Source organism: Piliocolobus tephrosceles, chromosome 4 (genome assembly GCF_002776525.5).
Source record: "Piliocolobus tephrosceles isolate RC106 chromosome 4, ASM277652v3, whole genome shotgun sequence".
In the NCBI taxonomy this organism is placed as follows: domain Eukaryota; kingdom Metazoa; phylum Chordata; class Mammalia; order Primates; family Cercopithecidae; genus Piliocolobus; species Piliocolobus tephrosceles.
In genome coordinates, this window is record NC_045437.1 from 37,364,343 (window position 1) to 37,387,748 (window position 23,406).

Consider the following 23,406-nt stretch of genomic DNA (forward strand, 5'->3'; position numbering starts at 1 on the left):
TCTGGAAGTCATGGTGGATGGTGATGCCATCTACCAGGGTTACAGGAGGGGCTCAGGTCAAAAAGAAATGATGAATTCAGTTCTGTTATGTGGAATTTGAGAGGCCCAGTGTCACCTGGGTCCACCTGGCCATTGGGTATATAGGCCTGCCCCTCTGAAGGGAAGGGCTGGGCTGGAGAAATGGGTGCAGGAGCCACAGCATATGTGTGGCACTGACTGGCAGGGAAGAGGGTATAGTGGGAGCTGAGAACAGGGAGACTGGGCAGAGTCACCAGGAACATCAACATGAAGGGTAGCGGAGAGGAAGAAATTCTCTACCTGACTTCTCACTGTCCCACTGACAAGATCCTCATTCAACAGACTCTAGACCTCAGTTTCTTCATCTGTAGAGTGGAAATATCTTCCTCCACTACCTCTAGCAAACATGAGGAGTTGAAAAACATACTTACTACTGATCTCTTCAGTCCCCATTAAAATGCTTGTAAATTGGGGAGAAGAGTAGTAACCAGCAGGACAAAGGAAACAGACAAAGATGGCAGCAATAACGTTCGAGAAACCGAAATGTGCATGGACAAGTGGCGACAGATTTAGAAACCTAAGAAAGGTGATTTCTAGGCCAGCAGTGAGGCGAACGTCAGAAGTGGGCTAAGGTTTGAGCATTGCTTTAAGATTTACAAAGGCATCTCCCTCTCTCTGTCCTCTCAAATAGATCTTCCTCTTTTTAAGGAAATACAAAATACTCTTTTAAAATAAATTCAAGTGGTAAAGATACTGGTGCACTGTATGGGTAAACCATCATTTATCCATCTCTACTGATGAGCAGTTAGGTTATTCCAGGAAAAATAAACATGCAGATAAAAGTACATACTTCATGAGGATAAAATCCAATAACATCAGAATGGTTGTTATCTCTGGAAGAGAGGAAGGAGGAAAGAGATGCAGTATGAAATTTTAGTTGTATTTTATTTACCTTTATTTTCTTTTTTAAAATCTCTGAAAATTAAAATTATAATAATTATAAAACTATATAAATGTTATGCTTATGTATATATTAATATGTTTATGTATATACATATTATAAATATTAATTTGAGAAAGAGAAAAAAACTCTTCCAGTCAGTATGTGGTGACAGGTGAGTGTGCGTGAAGACAGCCTGCTGGGAGCACCGGGCTTCCCATAGCTCTGCTCAGAACCTTCATGAGGGCGTGGCGCTGGAGCCCTGGTCTTGGGCCTGTCTCCCCTCTCCCAGACACTGTGAGACCTGGCCCACCTGCCCGTGAGGGCCAGTGGTGGCCCCCCTCTAGCTTCCACAGCTATGATGGGGACCCAAAGGGACATGATGGTGGGACATCATTCAGAATCAGAACTGTCCTCAAGAATCCAGGACATAGAGAGCAAAACATTTGAAAAATCCTGTTCTAGCTGATGAGCAGCCACCAAAGTAGAGAGGAGCCAGCGGCCGCCTGTTCTGTGCTCTTTATAATCAGGTCCTCCCTGATGGTGCTTTGGTCACTGTCTGCTGACAGTTCCCTGTGGCCTTGTTCACAGGACTAACAGCCTCCTTCCTGGGCATCTTCATTTTGTTGTGTCCATTGATAAGGGTAGTTATTTATTTATTTATTTTTAGACAGAGTTTTGCTCTGTCACCCAGGCTGTAGTGCAATGGCACGATCTCGGCTCACTGCAACCTCCACCTCCCGGGTTCAAGCGATTCTCCTGCCTCAGCCTCTCAAGTAGCTGGGATGACAGGCATGCGTCACCACACCTGGCTAATTTTGTATTTTTAGGAGAGATGGGCTTTTGCCATGTTGGCCAGGCTGGTTTTAAACTCCTGACCTCAGTTGATCCACCCACCTCGGCCTCCCAAAGTGTTGGGATTACAGGTGTGAGCCACCGCAACTGGCCGATAAGGGTATTTTACGCGGGTATATTACCTTTTGTTATTGAGAGCTAAAAGATCTGCATCACTCATCACAAACTATTTTTAGCCATACCCTGAAATACAGAGAAACAGACTGCAAACATGAGACAGCACCATTTGCTCCAACCCAACTGGTGCAAACTTCATGAAGCAGTGTTATTTTGCAGATTTCCTTTAGTAACCAAGGAGCGTGGTTACCCGCACCCACATGTTTTTTGATCTTTGAATGTAAAAATATTTTTGAAAGTGAACTTTTAAAATTGGGAAAACAATGTAACATTCTGGAAAGGTTGCCAAATAGAAGAATATGGGAGAAAAATTGTCCTTCATCTCAGCCACCCTGATGTATCAATTAGCTTTCTTCTCTTACCTTCAACTTATTTTTCAAATGAACATATTAAATAACTGTAATAATAGTATTGGTGGCCTTTGAGTATGCTTTTCTGTTTAATACTACATCGTAATTTGCCACAGTGTCATACAAGCCTCTTTTTTTAAATAGGCTTTTCATTTTGAAATAAATTTAGATTTATAGAAGAGTTGGGTAGTCACTAGAGAGAATGCCTATCCACCTTTTACCAGTTTCTCCTCATGTTAACATCTTACATAACCATGGCACATTTGTCAAATCTAAACAATGAATTAGTGATAGTACTAACTGGATAGTACAGTACTATCAACTGAACCACAGACTTTATTTCATCTTACTGATTTTCCCACTAATGTTCTTATTCTGCTCCAGGGTCCAATTCAAGATACCACAAACACATCTTGTGTTTATTGTGTGTATACCAGTAGATTCAGGTGATACACCATACTTGGCCTAACTATTCTCTCTTTCTAAAGATTTAGATTGCTTTTGGTTTTTCTGTATCACATGTAGTACTATGAAGAACATCTGCATGTGGGTAGTCGTATTAGTCCGTTCTCACACTGCTATAAAGAAACACCCGAGACTGGGTAATTTAGAAATAAGAGAGGTTTAATTGGCTCATGGTTCTGCAGGCTGTACAAGAAACAAGCCTCGGGAATTTCAATCATGGCAGAAGGTGAAGGGGAAGCAGACAATGACTTACGTGGCCAGAGCAGGAGGAACAAAGGGGGAGGTGCCTCACACTTTTAAAGAACCAGATCTCATGAGAACTCGCTCCCTATGGTGAGAACAACAAGGGAGAAATCCTTCCCTATGATCTAGTCACCTTCCACCAGGCCCCTCCTCCAACACTGGGGAGTACAATTCGACATGCAGGGACACAGATCCAAACCATATTAGTAGCCTTCTCTTCTTTTAAGATTCCTTCTTTATGGCTGTCTACAATCAGATTTCTGGAGGCCCAAGGGGTAAGAACAGATTTATGGCCCTGGATACCATTGCATATTGCCGCCAAAGTGTGTTCCACAATGTCTGAATACTCATTTATATTGCCATGAGCAATTTTTTGAGAGTAGTGCATTCATGTACCATTGTCAGCATTACTCTCACTTTAATATTTTGGCTAATTTAGTAGGTGAAAATGTCTCAATTTTTGAAATGTGTATTTTTTTGATAACTAGCAAATTTGAATATTTCCCCGTGTGTGTTTACTAGCTATACTTCCTTTTTTTTTTTTTGCAAATTATCTCTTCATATTTTATTTATTAGGGTCTGAATTTTCTGATTAATATGCATGAGTTTTATAATAAAGATATCCGTTGGCCTCTCATTTTGCTGCAATTATTTACCCCTCCATCTATTGTCTGAATTTTTTCTTTTGTAATTTTCGAAGAGCATAAAGAAAGTTTTATGATGTAGATTCTATTATTTTTAAAAAATTTATTTATTTTTAGTCCCTTTTAAGCTTAGAGAGGTTCTTCCTCAAAGTCTGGGTTTAGGGTCAGGCACAGTGGTTTACGCTGTAGTCCCGCATTTTTTGAGGTCAAGGCAGGAGGACTCATTGAGCCAGGAGTTCAAGACCAGCCTGGGTAACATAGTGAGGCCCTGTTTCTACAATAATAATAACAATTGCAAGCAATTAGCTAGGTGTGGTGGCATGTGACTGTATTCCCAGCTACTCAGTTGGCTGAGGTGAGAGGATCAGTTGAACCTGGGAGGTGGAAGCTGCAGTGAGCTGAGATCACACCACTGCACTCCAGCCTGGGTGACAGAGGGAGACTCTGTCTCAAAACTAAATAAATAAATAAGTAAATAAATTTTAAAAGTCTAATTTTAAAATTCAATTATTTTCTATAATTTGAGATCCCATATTTAACTGATTCATCTGGAATATTTTTGGTATTTGGTCCAAATGTCTGACTGGGCCACCTGTCACTCACCAGCTGCAGGTGACCACACCTACAACTTCATGGGTGGTCAAGCTGAGTCACTTCCAGCTGAGCTGAGTGACTGGCGTCCTCTTCCTCTGTGTTGTCCAAGCTAGAATCCTTGAAGTTACCTAATTTCTACTTTCTTTCTCTCTTTCACTACCCACATCCACCCAGCCATGGAGTCCCAGTAGTTCTATATTCGTGGGTCATCCCCCAGTTCTTTGGGGAAGAGTATATGCTGCTCTCTCTGCCTGGGACCCTTTTCCCTTCCTTATTCTGTCTGCCTCGTTCCTATGGGTCTACTGCACAGAGCCTGGTATGTCCTTGCTATGGGCCACTAAAGTACTCCAACTTCCTTACCCTAATTCTCACACCCAATTGTAATATCCTGCTAATTTGTGTCCCTGTGTCTCTCTTCATCATTAACGTAGAGACTGACAGTGCGTGGTATGTATAGGGTGCTCAATATGTATGTTAGGAGTGTGAAAGAGCAAACAAATGAGTGAAAATGCCAATAAAATAGGAGTCATACCTAACCAGGGCCCAGCAGGGTCTGATTTAAATACTTTTCTACACAATATGAAGGTAAAGGGGATAGCATTACAATTCATGCTTTTTATGGGTGCCAAGAGGTCATCGATACCTAAGATTGGCTTGTTCACCTTCTGGGTGACTGTTTTATCCTCCTTCTAGATGCCATTACTATAATGCAAAGCCTGGAAAAATAAAAACTACATTTTCCAGACTATCTTGTAGCCCATATTCTGGATGTCAATTAGGTCCCACCAATTGGATATACTCTTGAGAGAGAGGGAAGGCAGAGTGGGGTGGAGCCCATTTTCCTACTGTTATTTCTCTAGCCAAGCAATGCCATGAAAACATGAGAACTCATCATTCCGGGGCCCATCGCCAGTCTTGTGGGCGTCTGGAAGCAGTTGTGGCAGCAGTAATGCCAGTAGTGAGGGTGAAGGCAGAGGCGTCCTGGTTCTGAATCACCACTAGAGCATTCTCTCATTCATTCTCTCTCTTCCTCTCTCTCTGTCTCTAATACAGCCATTGGAGACTCCAGAATTAATTTCTCTACTCTTTCTACCAATTTCCATAACCATCTTCCTGTTTAAAATACCTAGAACATTTCTATTTTCTGTACTGAACCATTGCAGATACACAAGGGATAGAAGAACTGGTTCCCCTCTTAGTGACCCAGGAGACTGCCTTGATCAATTGCATTTTTTCCCGGAGCAAAGGAAGCAAGAAATACTCCTAAGACTATGGGTGAGGCTATGCTTACTGGTTATTTTACGGTTCTACAGGGGACTGATAAATCACTTCCGTTATCTTTCTCCCCACTTTTCAGCCACCTTTAAGACTATGTTAGAATAGGCCTCTTTACTTGGCAATAAATATGGCCAGTACTGGATAATTACACAGGGGGAAACAAACAAAACTACCTGGAGAAAATATAGGTGAATAATTCAGATCTTTCCCATATTAAGGGTACTTATAAATCAGTGAGAAAAAACTAAAGCCCAATTGAATATGTGCAAAATACTTGAAAATAGGGAGAAAAATAGCCAAAAAAGATGCTAAAATATTTAAGCTTTTTAAAACCAAATTTGCCAAGGTTTTAAAAGACTACTTAGAGTTTCAAATTCATAGTAAAATTGAGAGGAAGGTAGAGAGATTTCCAATATACTCCCTGTCCCTGTGCATGCATAGCCTCCCCGCCATCATCATCCCCTACCAGAGTGGTGCATTTGTTGGTGAACCTACATTGACACATCATTCTCACCCAAAGACCATAGTTTACATTAGTGTTCACTTTTTCTGTTGTGCATTCTGTGGGTTTAAACAAATGTATAATGACATGTATCTACCATTATGGTATCATATAGAATAGTTTCACTGCCCTAAGAACCCTCTGAACTCTGCCTATTCATCCCTTGTTCTCTCCTAATCCCTGGAAACCACTGGTCTTTTTTACTTTCGCCTTTTCCAGAATGTCATAGAGTTAGAATCATACAGTATGTAGCCTCTTCACATTGGCTTCTTTCACTTAGGAATAACCACTGAGGTTTCCTCAATGTGGAAACTTGGAGGATTGAGACTATGGATGAGGCTGTGCTTACTGGTTATTTTATGGTTCTACAAGGGACCGATAAATCATTTCCATTGTCTTTCTTCCACTTTTCAGCCACCTTTAAGACTATGTTAGAATAGGCTTCTTCACTTAGCCTATTCTAAGGCTAAGTGAAGGAAAAAGGAAAAGTTTCCTTTTTGTGACTTGATAGCTCATTTCTTTTTAGTCCTGAATAATACTCTGTTGTCTGGAAGTACCACAATTTATTTATCCATTCACCTACTAAAGAACTTCTTGTTTACTTCCAAGTTTTGGCAATTATGAATAAAGCTGCTGTAAATATCCATGTGCGGGCTTTTGTGTGGACATAAGTTTTTGACTCCTTTGGGTAAATACCAACGAGTGCACATGAGGTGGTGTGACGAGTATGTTTGGTTTTGTAAGAAACTGCCAAACTGCCTTCCAAAGGGGCTATACCATTTTGCATTCCCACTGGTGATGAATGAGAGTCCTGTTGCTCCACATCCTTGCCAAAATTTTGTTTTATCAGTGTTCTGGATTTTGGCCATTCTAATAGGCATACAGAGATGGTATCTCATTGGTGTTATAATTTGCATTTCCCTGATGACACATGATGTGGAGCATGTTTTTATATGCTTACTTGCCATCATGGTATCTTTTTTGGTGAGGTGTCTGTTAAAGTCTTGGTTCGTTTTTCTTTTTCTTTTATTTGTTTTCTTTTTTTCTTTTTATTTTAGGTTTGGGGTGCATGTGAAGGTTTGTTACATAGGTAAATATGTGCCATGGGGGTTTGTTGTACATATTATTACCTCACCGAGGTATTAAGCCCAGTACCCAGAAAAGTTGTATTTTCTGCTCGTCTCCCTCCACCCACTCTCCCCCATCAAGTAGACCCCAGTGCCGAGACCAGCTCATTCAGGGAAACCCTAACCCAGTGGTGCTAGAGGAATTAAAGACACACACACAGAAGTATAGTGTGTGGAGTGGGAAATCAGGGGACTCAACACCAGCCTTCAGAGCTGACAGCCCCAAGCAGAGATTTACCCACATATTTACTGACAGCAAGCCAGTAATAAGCATTATTTCTGTAGATTATAGATTAACTAAAAGTATTCCTTACAGGAAACAAAGGGATGGGCCGAAATAAAGGATGGGCTCTGGCTAGTTAGCTGCAGCAGGAATATATCCTTAAGGCACAGATCGCTCATGCCATTGTTTGTGATTCAGGAACACCTTTAAGAGGTTTTCTGCCCTGGGTGGGTCAGGTCTTCCTTGCCCTCATTCCGGTAAACCTACAACCTTCAGCATGGGCGTCATGGCCATCATGAACATATGCTGCAGAGATTTTGTTTATGGCCAGTTTTGGGGCCAGTTTATGGCCAGATTTGAGGGGCTGTTTCCAACACCCCAGTGTCTGTTGTTTCCTTCTTTGTGTTCCTAAGTTCTTATTATTCAGCTCCCACTTATAAGTGAGAACATAGGGTAGTTGGTTTTCTGTTCCTGCATTAGTTTGCTAAGGATGATATCCTCCAGCTCCATTCATGTTCCCACAAAAGACATGATCTCATCCTTTCTATGGCTGCATAATATTCCATGGTGTATAGGTACCACATTTTCTTTATCTAGTCTGTCATTGATGGGCATTTAGGTTGATTCCATGCCTTTGCTATTGCAAACAATGCTGCAATGAACATTCACATGCATGTGTCTTTATGGTAGAATGCTTTATATTCCTCTGGGTATACCCAGTAATGGGATTGCTGGGTCGAATGGTAGTTCTGCTTTTAGCTCTTTGAGGAATTGCCATACTGCTTTTCACAATGATTAAACTAATTTATATTCTCACCAACAGTGTATAAGGGTTCCCTTTTCTCCACAGTCTTGCAAGCATCTTTATTTTTTGACTTTTTAATAACAGCCATTCTGACTGGGTGTGAGATGGTATCTCATTATGGTTTTGATTTGCATTTTTCTAATGATCAGTGGTGTTGAGCTCTTTTTCACAGGCTTGTTGGTCGCATTTATGTCTTCTTTTGAGGTGTGTGTTCATGTCCTTTGTCCACTTTTTAATAGGGTTATTTTTCCCTTGTAAATTTAAGTTCCTTATAAATGCTGGATATTAGACCTTTGTCAGATTCATAGTTTGCAAATATTTTCTTCCACTCTGTAGATTGTCTGTTTGCTCTGCTGATAGTTTATTTTGCTCTGCAGAAGCTCTTAAGTTTAATGAGATTCCATTTGTCAATTTTTGCTTTTGTTGTGATTGCTTTTGGTGTCTTTGTCATGAAATCTTTTGGTCCATTTTTCACTCAGGTTGTTTGTTTATTTTTATTGTTGAGGTTTTTTTTTTTTTGAGATGGAATTTTGCTCTTGTTGCCCAGGCTGGAGTGCAGTGGCACGATCTTGTCTCATTGCAACCTCTGCCTTCTGGGTTCAAGCGATTCTCCTGCCTCAGCCTCCCAAGTAGCTGAGATTACAGGCTCCTGCCACCACAGCCAGCTAATTTTTGTATCTTTAGTAGAGATGGGGTTTTCCTATGTTGGCCAGGCTAGTCTCGAACTCCTGACCTCAGGTGAGCCACCTGCCTTGACCTCCCAAAGTGCTGGGATTACAGGCATGAGTCACCACGCCCGGCCTGTTGAGTTTTAAGAGTTCTGTGTTATCTTAGTTTGTTCAGCTGCTATATGAAAATACTATAGATCGGGTGGCTTATAAACAACAGAAATCTATTTTTCACAGTTCTGGAGGCAGACAAGTCTAAGACCAAGGCACCAACTGATTTGGTGTCTGGTGAAAGCTCACTTCCTGGCTCATAGACAGTTGTGTTCTTGCTGTGTCTTCACATAGCAGAAGGGGAGGGGGAGCTCTCTAGGGTATCTTTTATAAGGGAACTAGTCCTGTTCATGAGGGCTCTACCCTCATGACCTAATCACCTCCCAAAGGCCACATCTACAAATATGATTACATTGGGAATTAGAGTTTAACATATGAATTTTAGAAGGACACAAATGTTTTTTCTATAGCATTTGCATATTTTGGATAACAGACCTTTATCAGATATTTCTTTTGCAAATATTTTCTCCTTGTCTGAGGCTTTTTAAAAAAATGTTTTCATTCTCTGAGCAAAAATTATTTAAAAAGTGGTAGTAGTAAGACCTGGTGGGGCTGTGTAACTTTACACTGTTACTTATACATCTCATACCCCACTATAAACTTCTAAATTGGTTAATTTTCTAAATGTAAGTTTGATGATATTTATTAGAAATCTTTAAAATATTCATTCCCTTAAATCAGTGGTTCTCAACTGGGAGCAGTTTTGCCCCTTGGGGAACATTTGGTAATGTGTGGAGATGCTATTAGTTTTCACAATGGGTTGGGGAGTACTATTGTCATTTAGTGGGTAGAGACCAGGGATGCTGTTCAACATCCTATAATTCAAAAGGGCAGCCCCCACAAAAACTAGGCGGCCCCAAATGTCAATAGTGTCAAGGTCGAGATACCATCTTAGACACAAGAGCTCTGAATTACCCAAATAAACAATTGAGTGCACCTAAAGATTTATTCATTTACTCTTTTGGAGAGATCAATAAGTCATTAGTAGTAAAAATGAAAACGTATATACTCGATAAATTTTATAGGTATCCATTCTAGAAACACTGGCACATGTGCGCAAAAAGGCACATACATAGATGTTCTTTTCAGCATTATTTTTACCAGCGATATTTTGAAAATAACTGCAATGTCAATCAGTGGAGTAATAGTTAATGTACACGCGTGCTCTGAAAAGCAGAGTTTCGGCCATCCAACTTCCCACTACTCTTTTCTATGATTCTGTCCTCCTGCGGGGTTCCTTCTTTGCTGTGGATGGGCTTGGTGGAAGAACAATTCCCAGAACTGGTCTCATCCTATCATTTCCCAGTTTAGAAACCAGAAAGGACTGCTCTTTCCTGCCGCTTGGTTGAGCCAAGAGGAAGCCACGTGGCCTAAGTCTAGCCAATCAGATGAGACATTAAAATCGTGAACAGATTTAATGGCAGAGTGAGAGAGATCGTTAAGAATTAAATCTCTGAGTGGTGACAATCGTAGGTGTATGTGGGGCAGAGGGGAGCTGACTTTTGATCTCATGGTTCCTGCTGACAGCGCTGGGCTTCTTCTATTTCTCAATCCATTAGAAAAACTTTGGGTTCTGTTATTAAGAACATTGATGACAAGCCCTAGCAGCAGTCCTTTAAATAGATACATTAGATCTCTGTGAGTTGCAAAGGATCCTAACTGATAAGCTGGAGAATTACATGCAATAGTTAAAAAGAAAGCTCACTAGTACATATCAGTAAGCGAAAAATCAAGTTGCAGAATGTTCATTCACTTAAGGAATGTTTATTGTGCTTTTGCCATGACTAGTTTCTGTACTCTGAACAAGATAGACCTGGTCCCTGCCCTTATGGAGCATTATTTAGGACAGCAAAATATTGGGAATAAATTGCCTAATAATTGTGGGATGACAAATGCTGTTTATTATGGCACATGTGTTATATGGAAAAATTTACAGCCATTAAAAATAATGATTTTAATGATTGTAAATATGCTGTTTGTACTATATATATACTAAGTCAATTAAGACTTAAAATTATTAACATGTATGTATATATACATAATCACTATATATAACAAAACAATTTAAAAATTACATACATATGGCCGGGTGTAGTGGCTCATGCCTGTAATCCTCCCACTTTGGGAGGCCAAGGCAGGCGGATCACGAGGTCAGGCGATCGAGACCATCCTGGCTAACACAGTGAAACCCCGTCTCTACTAAAAAATACAAAAAAATAGCTGGGTGTGGTGACGAGTGCCTGTAGTCCCAGCTACTCAGGAGGCTGAGACAGGAGAATGGCATGAACTAGGGAGGCGGAGCTTGCAGTGAGCCGAGATCACGCCACTGTACTCCAGCCTGGACAACAGAGCGGGACTCTGTCTCATAAAAAAAAAAAAGAAAAAGAAGTTACACACACACACACACACACACACACACACACAAAGTTGAGCATCCCAAATCCAAAAATCTGAAACCCTAACTGCTCCAGAATCCAACTTTTTGAGCACCAGTATGATGCTCAAGGGAACTGCCCATTGGAGCATTTTGAATTTGAGATGCTCAACAGTTAAGTATATTGCAAATATTCCAAAATCCAAAAAAATCTGAAATTTCAGATAAGGGATGTCAACTGTATAGAAGCACACACGCACACACACAGTTTTTTAAATTGCACGTGACCAACAGGAGATATACCACAATGCTGTCAAGACTCATTTCTGAATGTTAGAATTAGATATAATGTTTTATGTTTTCTAAATTGTGGCAACCTGCATATATTATTTTATAATTATAAATTTTATCATCTATAACTATGAAGTTACTTAAGATAAATAGATAGTAAAGCATTTGAAATTTTTAAACTTCATTTTATACATAACTATATTTTTGAAATGTCCCACAATAGGAATATCCTAGCTATATAAGCGAACACATCTATATAATGTATACATACAACATATATGCTATTGAGTAAATACAAATGTGCCTGTCATCTTACTTTAATACATTTTAAATTTTTAGAGTCAAGTCAGAAGTATTTGTGGTCTATGCTACCCTGAATCTCCCTTTGCTGGTCCCTGACCTATTAGAAGTTACCTGAGAGAATGAGGGCAATAGCTGGACTGATTTATCTACTGATACTAGGTTGGGAGGGGATAGAAAAGTGAGTGAGGTCAGCTGAGATAGGTGTGGTGTATCAGAAATTGACTGCATTTCTGGAATTATCTTTAAGTAGGCTTTTCATCTATCAGAGAATGCACTCTTAAATCTTGTGTAAGTATACTCAAGGTGGGATATGTGGAGCCTCTAACACAATCTCTTTTGTTTGGGGGCAGGCAAGGTAGGGGCTCCTCTTGACATCAAGCTGGGCGCGTTGAACTGTACGGCTTTCAGCATCCAGTGGAAAATGCCAAGGCATCCTGGGAGCACCATCCTTGGGTACACTGTGAGTCCACGGGCACGGGAGTTTCCTCAGTGGGTGTGTTGTGTGACTGTATGTCTTTCTCATCCTTGCTTTTTCTAGATATCTGTCCTTCCATATCAGTAACTGCTCCATTCTCCCTCCATAAAGCTAGAAGAGATGTCCCCCTTTGAAGGATATTTGTAAATGCCCTGAATGTCACATCACATCTGCATTACTCACTTAGGATCTATCCAGTCCTTTCTCTGTTCAGCTGTGGGAAAATATAAACTAAAAGGACGTGGTTGTTGCTATTCAATTGCCTATAGTCAAATCTGGAGAATAAAGTATGAACATAGGAAAGAGGAAATCACTGTGGAATGTTGTCAATAAGTACGAAATAATGTAAAGTAAGAAGGTGGGTAGGCAAGATGGAGGAAGCAGCAGAGAATGCATTCTTACCTATCAGAGGCTGCAAATTGGGCTGATATCTTTTCACCAAAATGTTTTCTTTGAATAGTGTTTTTAGAAATGAGTCAACTTTGAGAAGTCAAGATATTTCACATAAATGTTTGGAATTGTGAACTCTCTGGGATATGGGGAGAGCTGGCCACACTGGGTCCACATTCCTATCCACCTGCTGGAACTGAGCTGCTCATTTTAGATGAGCTGCAAGACCTCAGTAACACCCCAATCCCACCACCTGCTACTGTCTCCATTTCACCGAGGGACAGTAGCCATTGATAATGGCCCTCATCCTATTGTTTTCTAAAAGTAGAGGAATACATCTCTGGACTCATGTCTTATCGAAAGTGAGAAAATGAAAGATTACCCGGGCGGCTCGTGCATTTTGGGAAAAATAACACGAGCCACGTCCAGACCTCTGCATCTCACTTCATTGATATGTGTCTTCCTCCTGGACTCCGCAGGCTTCTGAGTTTGCAACACCCCCCACCCAACCCAAGTAGGTCTGATGTGTGTTCCCGCAGAACTAGTGCACGTGACGTTAGGCGACGCACCTCAGAGCCTGCTGCCACTGTGAGTGTAATTACAACCTTTGATCTTACACAAGCACGGGCTCTGCTCTCACCGGGGTGTCTGCATCTTTTCAAGGTCTTTTACTCTGAGGTTGGCGCAGATAAATCCCTGCAGGAGCAGTCTCACAGCGTGCCTCTCAGCCGGGACATCCCGACCACGGTGAGTTTCTCCATCCTGGCAGCCTCCTCAAAAGCACATGGGCGCTATTCTGGGGGATTGCTGATTTGGTGTGTGTGCTACTGTACATGTGATAACAACTAATGCTTCTAATAGTCCTTTAGGATTTCCCAATGTCATCCATGTACATTTCCTATGAACCATGCCAACTACATCTCTGAAAAAACAGGCATCTGACGAAAGAGTCCTGGTGTAAATGCTTCCATCCTAGACTCAACCCTATTTTATCATGCAAGAAAACTGCCACCTTACAGCTGGTTTTTCCCCTTCTTTTCTTCATAAAGTTCAGTTCTGTTTTTTTTTATCCCAATAAAAGCTTTATACGTAAATATGATGCATTTGTATCTTCCCAGCTGCCTGAAGACACAGTGCAAAAGAAGAGGATGTAATTTGAAATGTATATTTAAATGGTCCAAGTTGTTTTTTTTTTTTTTTTCAAGCCCAGCACCCCGTCCTTCCACTAGCCAATTGTTGGGTCCTCATCTATTTTCTTTTCTGTTTCTCCTCAAGGTCTCTTGAGTGAATTTTTGGCCTTAGGCATCTTGTATTTTCTTTTCTTTCACTCCCCTCCCTCATTCTGCCACAACCTCAGGCTAGAGCCTTTTGAATTGCTCTACAAGGAGTTAGCACCAGTGCTTATAACACTATTATAATGGTGGTGGTGGTGCTAGCTCCTATTTGATCCGTGCCTTCTGGTGGCAGCACCTGACAAACAGGCAGCACCTGTTTGTCATCCATGATAAGGAACTATCACTTATTGAGCATCTGTTACCTGGCAGCCACCACCCTTTGCTTTACATTTACTTTGCCACTTGCTCTTCACAACTATCCTATGACCTCATTTTATGGACAAGGACGCTGAGACTCGGAGAGGTGAAGTAACTTTCCTCAAATCATACATTAGTGGGTAACAGCATCAACTGTAAACTCAGAGCTGACTGACCTCTGAGCCCCTGCCCTTGCTGGTTCTACCAAAGCTCTCATGACTCAGAAGGAAGAGATGCACATTTCCAGCTTGCTTTTATTTTGTATGACATGCATTTAAGCTCAAAATAGACTTTTGCTTAAGCATCCAGCATTGGCCACAGAAGCTGTCAACCTCAGCCTCTATAGTTTACTCTGTCTGAAGAGAGGGAGATGGGTTGGAACTTTCAATAAGCTCATTAACCTCACCAAGAAGCCTGATTGTCCCTAGTAGTGTCCCCAGCCACCCCAGCCTGGTGTCTGCAGGGCTCACTGCTTGACCTGGAACCCAGTTCAGGTATCAAGAGTGACACAAGCCTTTGAGTCTACACAGTGCCTCTGAAATTGATATCCTGCCCGTCACAGAACCTGGGCTGAAAATTGGCATCTCTCTGAAGGTCACTGCTGTACAAACCTAAAACAGGGCTAGGAGGGAGACCAGCACTCTGGACTTTTAGGCCTGTTTCTTCCATTTACAGGTTGGGTAATGTTGGTCAGAGTCACTTAAACTGTCTAAACCTCAACTTTTTTTCCATGATAGAGGTGTAATAATTATTCTCATGTGAGGACCAAATAAAAGCCACGTGGGTGGTAGTTATCATTCCCGATGACTTATATGTTAAATACATTCTCTTCATTATCAACATCTGGGCATTAGAGTACGCTATCAAATTCTGCATTTGATCATCTTGCCAATTTTGACAAACTTGCATAGGGGCTACTCTATGCCCAACATAAGACAACACACAGTCCCTGTTTGGGGGCAGCTTTCAGTCTTCTGAAAACCACATCCACACAGATAAAACAATTAGAGAGCAACGTAAGATCAGATGTTGTTATTAACATGCTGCTTAGTAGACAGGGTTTGAAGAGTGAGAGGTGAGTGTGGGAACAAGTGGTCAAGAGGTGAAAATTGGGACTGAGGACTGAAGCAGTAACTTTCTGGAAAGGCAGACTCAAGGGAGGGACATCCCAGTTGGAATGGTTTGAGCCCAATGAGCATGAATGTGTCCACACATGCCTCTCTCTCTCTCTCTTTCTGTGTGTGTGTTTGGTGGTAGGGAGGGTTGGGGGTGGGGAGAGTTGCAGAATAAACAGAATGAAAAGAGGAAATCATGACTACACATAAAGGCAGTGATTCAGCAAGGGAGTGGGAGGAGTCTGATATAGCAGAATGTGTCCTGGATTCTGATGGACTTGTGTTCAGATTTCTGCATTTCAACAAAACAGCTGCTTAACCTTACTGGGTCTCAGTTGCCTCATTGACATAACAGGGATCCCAAAAATATCTATATCATAGTGTGTCTGTGGTTCCCAAACTGTGTGCCAGAGTGCTCCAGGGCTCTGCAGCAGGCTTACAGGGGCACAGTAGAATATTTAACATTTTTGAGGAAAACAGCAACATCTGTGTGAATTACTGCATTGGTCCATTCTCACGCTGCTAATAAAGGCATACTTGACACTGGGTAATTTATAAAGAAAAGAGATTTAAATGACTCACAGTTCTGCATGGCTGGGGAGGCCTCAGGAGACGTACAATCATGGCAGAAGGCACCTCTTCACAGGGCGGCAGGAGAGGGAATGAGTGCTGAGTGAAGGGGGAAGCCCCTTATAAAATCATCAGCTTTTGTGAGAACTCACTCACTATCACGAGAACCGCATGGGAGAAGCCACTTCCATGATTCAGTTACCTCCGGCTGGTCCCACCCTTGACACGTGGGGATTATTACAATTCAAGTTGAGATTTGGGTGGAGACATAGAGCCAAATCGTATCAACTGTTATTACCAAGTTGTTTGGATATAACTACTTAATAAATGGGCATTTCTTTTGGCATTGAGATGCTATAAATATTACTGACACACTAAGGGTGGCAAGAATAGAGAAAGTTTTAGGAACTCTGTACTATATCATATCATTCTATAGATAAAGATGTGAGTTATAAGGTCATGATTGTAGAACCTTCAGCACGATACCTGGCACAGAATGAGAGCTTAGTAAGTGGTCAGTATGATTCATACTGCAAAGATGTGTGTTTGCTGCCCTTGGCTGTGCATGGCAAAAGGGGCAGGTGCTGTACAGATTTGTTTTATTCATGCAAGTTTTTTGTTTTTACTCTTCATGTTGCCTTTGTTTTTTCCCCTCTCCAGGGATAACCTGATCATCAGGCAATTTTTGTAAGCATGTTTTAGAAAATTTAAACACCTGTCCCAACCCAGGATTCAGGGGATCTCTTTTCATCAAAATGTTGATTTTCCTGCATCTCCCTCTTGCTGATTAAGGCTCAGTGGAGAGTGCCTAGTTCTAGTGTAAGCACAGACAGCTGAATCTACAAGGTGAATTTTTAATCGTTTAGAGGAAGCCACTTTTATCCTTGCATGTACTTCTTCATCTCACACAGCAGAGTAGGGTTAAGGGGAACCTCTCTGAAGGTTGAAGTAATTTAAGCTCTGGTTCAAAAGTAGGTGAAACAGATTGAAAAGGAGAGAAAATATTTAACTAGTGAGCACCTCTCTGGAAGTAGCTCCCGCTCCTTTTACCTCCTCTTTTCTCACTCCCTTATTTCCTCTGACAATTCCAGATTGTGTTTTCAGTAAGATAGGACCGATAGATTTGGTTTTCTGGATTGAATACCAAACTGGGGAGTGGATTGACAAATGGTTAATCTGATTTAACTGATAAAATGACCAGAATACCCTGGCTGATAATGTGGAGTTGGGCTGCATTGTTTGATAATCTGCCTTCTAGAAGCTTCCAATTTGGCAGCATTTCAAGCCCACCTTATCTTTTTCTTAAAATAATACCCTCCAGGTTTCCTCCTGGAAAACAAAATAGTAAAACAAATCAGGGCAATTTGGCAAATTTTTTAGAGTTAGAAATAGATAAGGATGTTTAGGGTGGTGGTCTTTACACTTTTTGATCATGCATACCATCAGTTAAAAATATTTGAACATGCACCAATATATGTATATTTATGTATTTATAAATTATACATATGCTACTGTACTAATATATTATGTACATTATAAAATCTCACAGAATTTTAAAGGAGGAGATAAAACAGAAATAGAGAGTTCTTGTGTTTTCTTCTGGCATCTCAGTGGGTTGTCTTGCTGTCCCTGGGGATGCACCACCACCCTGCTTTAGAGTCCACTGATTGACCCAGAACTTAGAGAGAGAAAACTTAACCAGGAATCAGAAGACTTGTTCCTGCTCTCTCATCAGAGCAAGGGTGACCTGAGGTGAAGTCACTGAGCTCTTCTGAATTTCTCTTCAACTGTAAAATGAAGGGATGGGGCCGGGCGCAGTGCCTCATGCCTGTAATCCCAGCACTTTGGGAGGCCGAGATGGGTGGATCAGGAGTTCGAGACCAGCCTGGCCAACTTAGTGAAACCCCATCTCTACTAAAAATACAAAAAAAAAAAAAAAATTAGCTGGGTGTGGTGGTAGGTGCCTGTAATCCCAGCTACTTGGGAGTCTGAGGTGGGAGAATCACTTGAACCCTGGAGGCGGAGGTTGCAGTGAGCCGAGATTGTGCCATTGCACTCCAGCCTGGGCAAAAAGAGTGAAACTCCATCTCAAAAAAAAAAAAAGAAGGGATGGACTAGTAATGATTCTCAGCTGGGGGTACCTTTGTCCCCTCCTGGGCATTTTGGTGGACAAGCATCAGGGATGCTAACTTTCCTGCAGTACATAGATGGATCCACGTAAGGAAGATTTGTCCAGCCTCTAAAGCTAATGCTGCCCCTGCAGCAAAGCTCTGGAAAATAACTTCCTGTGACCACCCAGAGAATAGAAATCCCTACAACTCCTCCCTCCACCCTGCTCTGCACAGCCATCCTCAGCGCCTTGGAGGAAGGATGCTTGGAAGATAGCACTTTTCTCTTTCTCTGGTGCCTTCCACTGGACGATGCTAGGTGGTCCCAACTCCCACTAAGGCAACTGAGGCCTAGCCTTGTCTTGTAGGGTCAACTGTGAGGTTGAATCCAAGTTTACTAGCTATTAACGAAAGTTGTTTTAGAAGAATTATAGACCTTCAGTGTTGAATCTTTGGCCCAGAGAAGCTAAGTGGCATCCCCAAGACCACACAGCTAGGTTAGCAGCAGAACCTGGGTCTCCTGGCTCCCAGTCCAGTTCTCTACTCAATTCATGCCTCCTCTCAACTGTGCTCATCTGAACTAATGAATAAGACAGCCTCTAGCCTTATTTCTGAAGCCGAATGATCTGTATTTCAGGCAGTAGGAGGAGAAAGAACAGCAGCATGTAAGGAGGTAAAGGCGAGGTCTGAAATCAGAGTCAGAGACTTCAGTTCAGAACAATTCAACATGATTTTGTCAATGTAGAGTGAAAAGTATGTAGTAAAGAATAGCCTTGCTGAGTGCGGTAGCTCATGCCTCTAATCCCAGCACTTTGGGAGGCCGAGGTGGGGCAGATCACTTGAAGTCAGGAGTTTGAGACCAGCCTGGCCAACGTGGTGAAACCCCATCTCTACTAAAAATACAAAAATTAGCCGGGCATCGTGGTGCATGCTTGTAATCCCAGCTACTCAGGAGGCTGAGGCAAGAGAATCACTTGAACCTGGGAGGCAGGTGCAGTGAGCTGGGATCGCATCATTGCACACCAGCCTGGGCAACAAGAGTGAAACTCTGTCTCAAAAAAAAAGAAGAGTCTCATCTTTTCTTGGGCTCTTCTTACATGGTAACCCAGGTTGGTTTTGTATATTGGGTCATGTATTAGATAGATATAAGTCTAGCAGGCCAGAAACTCAAATTGATGTGCATTTACATTCCCTGCCATGGAACTGTCTGGATGTCACCTTCTGGTGGCTTCACTTGATCGGAGAGCCAGGCTCCTTCCAACTCATTGTTCTGCCAACCCCTTGTGCCCTCCTGCCCATGGTCCGGAATGGCTTACGCTGCCACATCCACACTCTGGGCAATAGATAAGGAAAAGAGGAAAGGAAACACACTCCTTCCTTTTAAGGGAGATCTCAAAAGTTGGCGTCAGCATTCTCACTCACAACCTATTGGACAGGATCTAGCCATAGGGCCACACCTGGAGGGAAAGGAGGCTGAGAATGTAGTCTTTGAGTGGCCCAACTGAAATACGGGGATTCTATCATGAGAAAGAAGAGAATGGGACGAGTCATCCAGGTGACAGACCATGAATGGAGGGAATGGAAAAGGCGGTTGAACATGGGAAAAACCAGGTGCCCGTTTCAGAACTAGTTAGTGATGCTGTGTCTACGAGTCAGGTAATTAGAACTATATAAAGTTTCATGAGGGAAATCAGACTCACGGTTGCCCGCAGTTATATAAACTCTCTGAATCCAGTCTCATTGTCTGCAAAATGGAGACAATAGGACTGATCTCTTAGAGTTGTTGTGAAGATTAAAGGAAATAATGGTGTACAGAGATTTTATAAATTCCAAAATGCTATATAAATGAAAACTATAATGATGATAACAATTGTAAGATGAAAGTTTGTTGTTCTGGCAATCTGTGAAGAAGGCAAGAGTCCTGAAAGTCGCCCGAGCTTTCTCACTGGGCTCAGTGACCAGCCTTGCTTTTCTCTTCTATAGATGTGAATTCACTGCTCGCATGAAGCCGCTCAACAGCGGTGTTGAGCAGACAAAGGGGTTTTGCATTTCAGAAAGAACTAGGCAAACACAAAATAGGGGTATTTTGCAGCAAAGCACTCAGCTTCACCCCCAAAATGGTGGGGGAAGGGCCTGGGGGAGACTGTTGAGGTAACTCTGGCCTCTACTCCAGGAAAGCAATATCCCCCACTCTGTTTCTCACTAACTTGTGGAGAAATGAAGCTCAGGAGAGATAAACATCTTGATTTGTCTTCAGACTTCCACAAGGCAATGAAACAAAGCAAAAGACTGTTTCTGTACTTTGAAAACAGCATGTTCAGCATCTGCCCTAGTTTGATGCAAGGCTGAAGTGGTGATGGTAAGACCTTTAAGGACAGAAATACAAAGATTTATGGTATGTGGTATTTTACTACAAATTGCAGGGATTATCACAAGTTACAATACATTGAGGATTCCATTTGAGAGGAGGGATGTCAGGGGAGGAAGTGACAGTGAAATCACTGAATTCAACATGTTTCTGTGGCCCTTACTGCTCAGTCCCCTTGATTTTCACCACTATGCCACTTTCCGGAGTGTCAGTGCAGAAAAAGAGACAGACGGGAAACAGCCGGCTTCTGGGAAGGTCACCCTCTACTCCTCAGAATGCACCCAAGCTGAAGGTAGCACTAATCTTCCATATCCAATAAAGAGTTCCAGTAGTTTGTAATCTATATATGGAACTACAAATAGGATTTTGCTTGGTTTTCAGTGGTAACATTTAAATTTCTGATACATTAACTTCCGTGGTCATAAAGTAGTAATAATCTAGTTTTCTGTGCTTATGGTAAGTACTGTTTGTTGTTGATTTAAACATTATTTAATATTTTTTGTACATGTACTGGCCAATTAGAACTTGGGCATTGGTGTCAAATGGAGAAGGGCTCAAATCCCTATTTTGCCACTGACTAAATCTTGAGCAAATTGTGAACTTTTCAGGGCTTAGGTTTTTTCCTCTGTAAATGAAAACAAGAGTGATACCTACCTCACGGAACTGAAGGAAGAATTAAATAAGGCTACATATAGCCTTCTTTCCCTTTGTTCCTGAAACAGAGAAAACACCCGTCACTGGTAATTAATGGTAGCTGTGCTTGGTATTGAGCGATATCTACAATACTCTCTGGATCCACATCACCACCCACACTTCATCCAGCATCATGACTTCCCAGGAGTAAAGGATCCCAAAGCAGAAGCCTGGGAGAGTGCTGTGTTGGTTCAAAAGTGTTTCTGCTTCCATGAAGAAAGCCTGGAGCGTTAGTTGGGAGAGGAGTGAGAACAGAAGGTTGGATCCACCTGCTGCCTCCAGTCTCTTAACCACCAAACTTGGCGTGAAACCTGGAGACAGAAGGTGAAGCTCAGGAGCACAGATGCGAGGAAGTAGAGCCGGAGAGGGGATGTGAAGGCAGGTCCACATGTGCAGCAGAGGCCCTTGTGAAGCCACATGTAGGATGGAGTGGAGATGGGAGGGAGGGAGGGGCAGACTGAAGACCCAGGCAAGGAGTCAAAGGGGCTGGAACTCAGGCACCGAGGTGGAAATGGGACAAGAGAGCAGGTCTGAAAGCCATGGTGGGGTGGCTGGAAGGATATGGGCAGGAGAGTCAGTCCTGTCCCCGGAGGTGCTAATCCAGGGCCTGGGGCAGGGGTACTGATGCTGTGAGTCAAGATACAGGGCTCAGTAGTATCAGCTGGCTTCTTGATGAGGTCATCTGTTTACATGAGACATCTTGGCTTGATTTCTTTCTTCATCATTCATTAGTTCATTTATTCATTCATCAAGAAGCATTGCTTGAGCATTTGCTAGATGCCTGGTAACACTATGCTAAGCTTTGGGATGCCAGAGGAATAAGAACTTGCTTACTGGCTTCAAGTGGGTGGGGACAAGGTGACAAATCAACTGATAATTAAAATACAAGGTGAGCGTTGCTCAGATTGAGGTGCACCAAGGACGCCAGGGCAGCCTAGAGAAGGGGCACCTAACCAGACTGGGGTGGGGCCAGAGAAATGAGGTAATGTCTCAGCTGATCTGAGTCATGAAGAATGAGTAGGGGTGAGCCAGGCAGGAGTAGGGAGAAGGACATTTCATGTAGAGGGAGCAGCAGGTTCAAAGGCCCAGAGGCATTGAATGGCATAAATTTGAGCCATGCCAAGTTCTTAAGTATGACTGGAATGTAGAATGTAAGGAGGGAACATGGTACGGGATGATGCTGGAAGGATAAACAGGGGGACATGAACATACTCTTCTACGGGGTTTTAAAATATGAAGTATGTGATCAGATTGCGGATTTAGAAAGATAACTAGCATAGCACCGTGGAGTCCAGACTGGAGGTACAGGTAGGGCAGCACTGGTGGCAGGAGAATCAGAGCCCATTGTCATATTTATGAGGACTTGGTTTTCAAGGGATGTAAGAATGAAATGACAGAAACACATTCAAGTGATATGAAAGAGGTGGAATCTGCTGCATGGGTAACTGATTAGATGGTGGCGAGGGGTGTAGGATGAACTGATAGAGGAAAGCATCAGGAATTCTGGCCTTGGGTAATGAGGGGGTGGGGGGAGAGAGAGAGAGAGAGAGAAGGCAAGCAGTGAAGCTATGTTTTGGTTTGGTTTTGGCAGTAGGAGGAGGAATGATTAGTCAAGCTTTGGTTGTGTTACACTTGGGTTGCTTGGTAGTCTCTGGGTAGAGATGTTCAAGAGGCACTCCATGCCTGGAGACCAGGAGGCAGGCCAGAGCTAGAGGTGCAGAGTTGGGAGATGTCACCCTGAAGGTGGTGCCAGAAGCTAATGGAATGGAAGAGGAGCGTACCCAAGCAAGACTATGAGGGAGAAGAGAAGATGGTGACAGGGTGAACTCCTGGGAAAGACCAATCCTTACAGGTAGCAGAGAAAGGGGGGTGGGTGGAGGGTATTGGAAATGAGCAACACGAGAAGTAGAAGGTGACCACAGAGGAGCAGAGTCATGATTTCCAACGGAGCCAAGAGATTGAAGAAGCAAGGGTGGACAATGGTGTTGAAAGCTGCAGCGAGTCATTAAAGACTGAGATGCACCCACTGGATTCACTACAGAGTTGTTACAGTGTCTTGGTAAGAACATCTCAATAGGTTTGTAGTGAGAGTGGCCAGGTGGGCGTAAGTTCAGGAGTAAATAGGAGGTGAGGCAACAAAGAGAACTTCAAGAAGGTTGCCTCTGAGGAGAGGATCTAGGGGTGCAGATGTGGTAGGGAATTACTGTTTTTAAGGTGTGAGAGTCTTGAGCATAGTAAATACAGAAG

The 23,406-nt window shown here is 42.4% G+C and overlaps 1 protein-coding gene across 2 annotated transcripts in view; it reads left to right on the top strand.

Annotated features, from left to right (window-relative positions):
* The window catches only part of EGFLAM (EGF like, fibronectin type III and laminin G domains), a 199,471-nt gene that overhangs the window by 65,031 nt on the left and 111,034 nt on the right, over positions 1-23,406 (top strand). For both annotated transcript variants that reach the window (XM_023216574.2, XM_023216575.2), the window contains exons 2-3: positions 12,259-12,368; positions 13,437-13,520. In XM_023216574.2, coding sequence (XP_023072342.2) covers positions 12,259-12,368; positions 13,437-13,520 — 194 coding nt within the window. The remainder of the gene's footprint in view (positions 1-12,258; positions 12,369-13,436; positions 13,521-23,406) is intronic.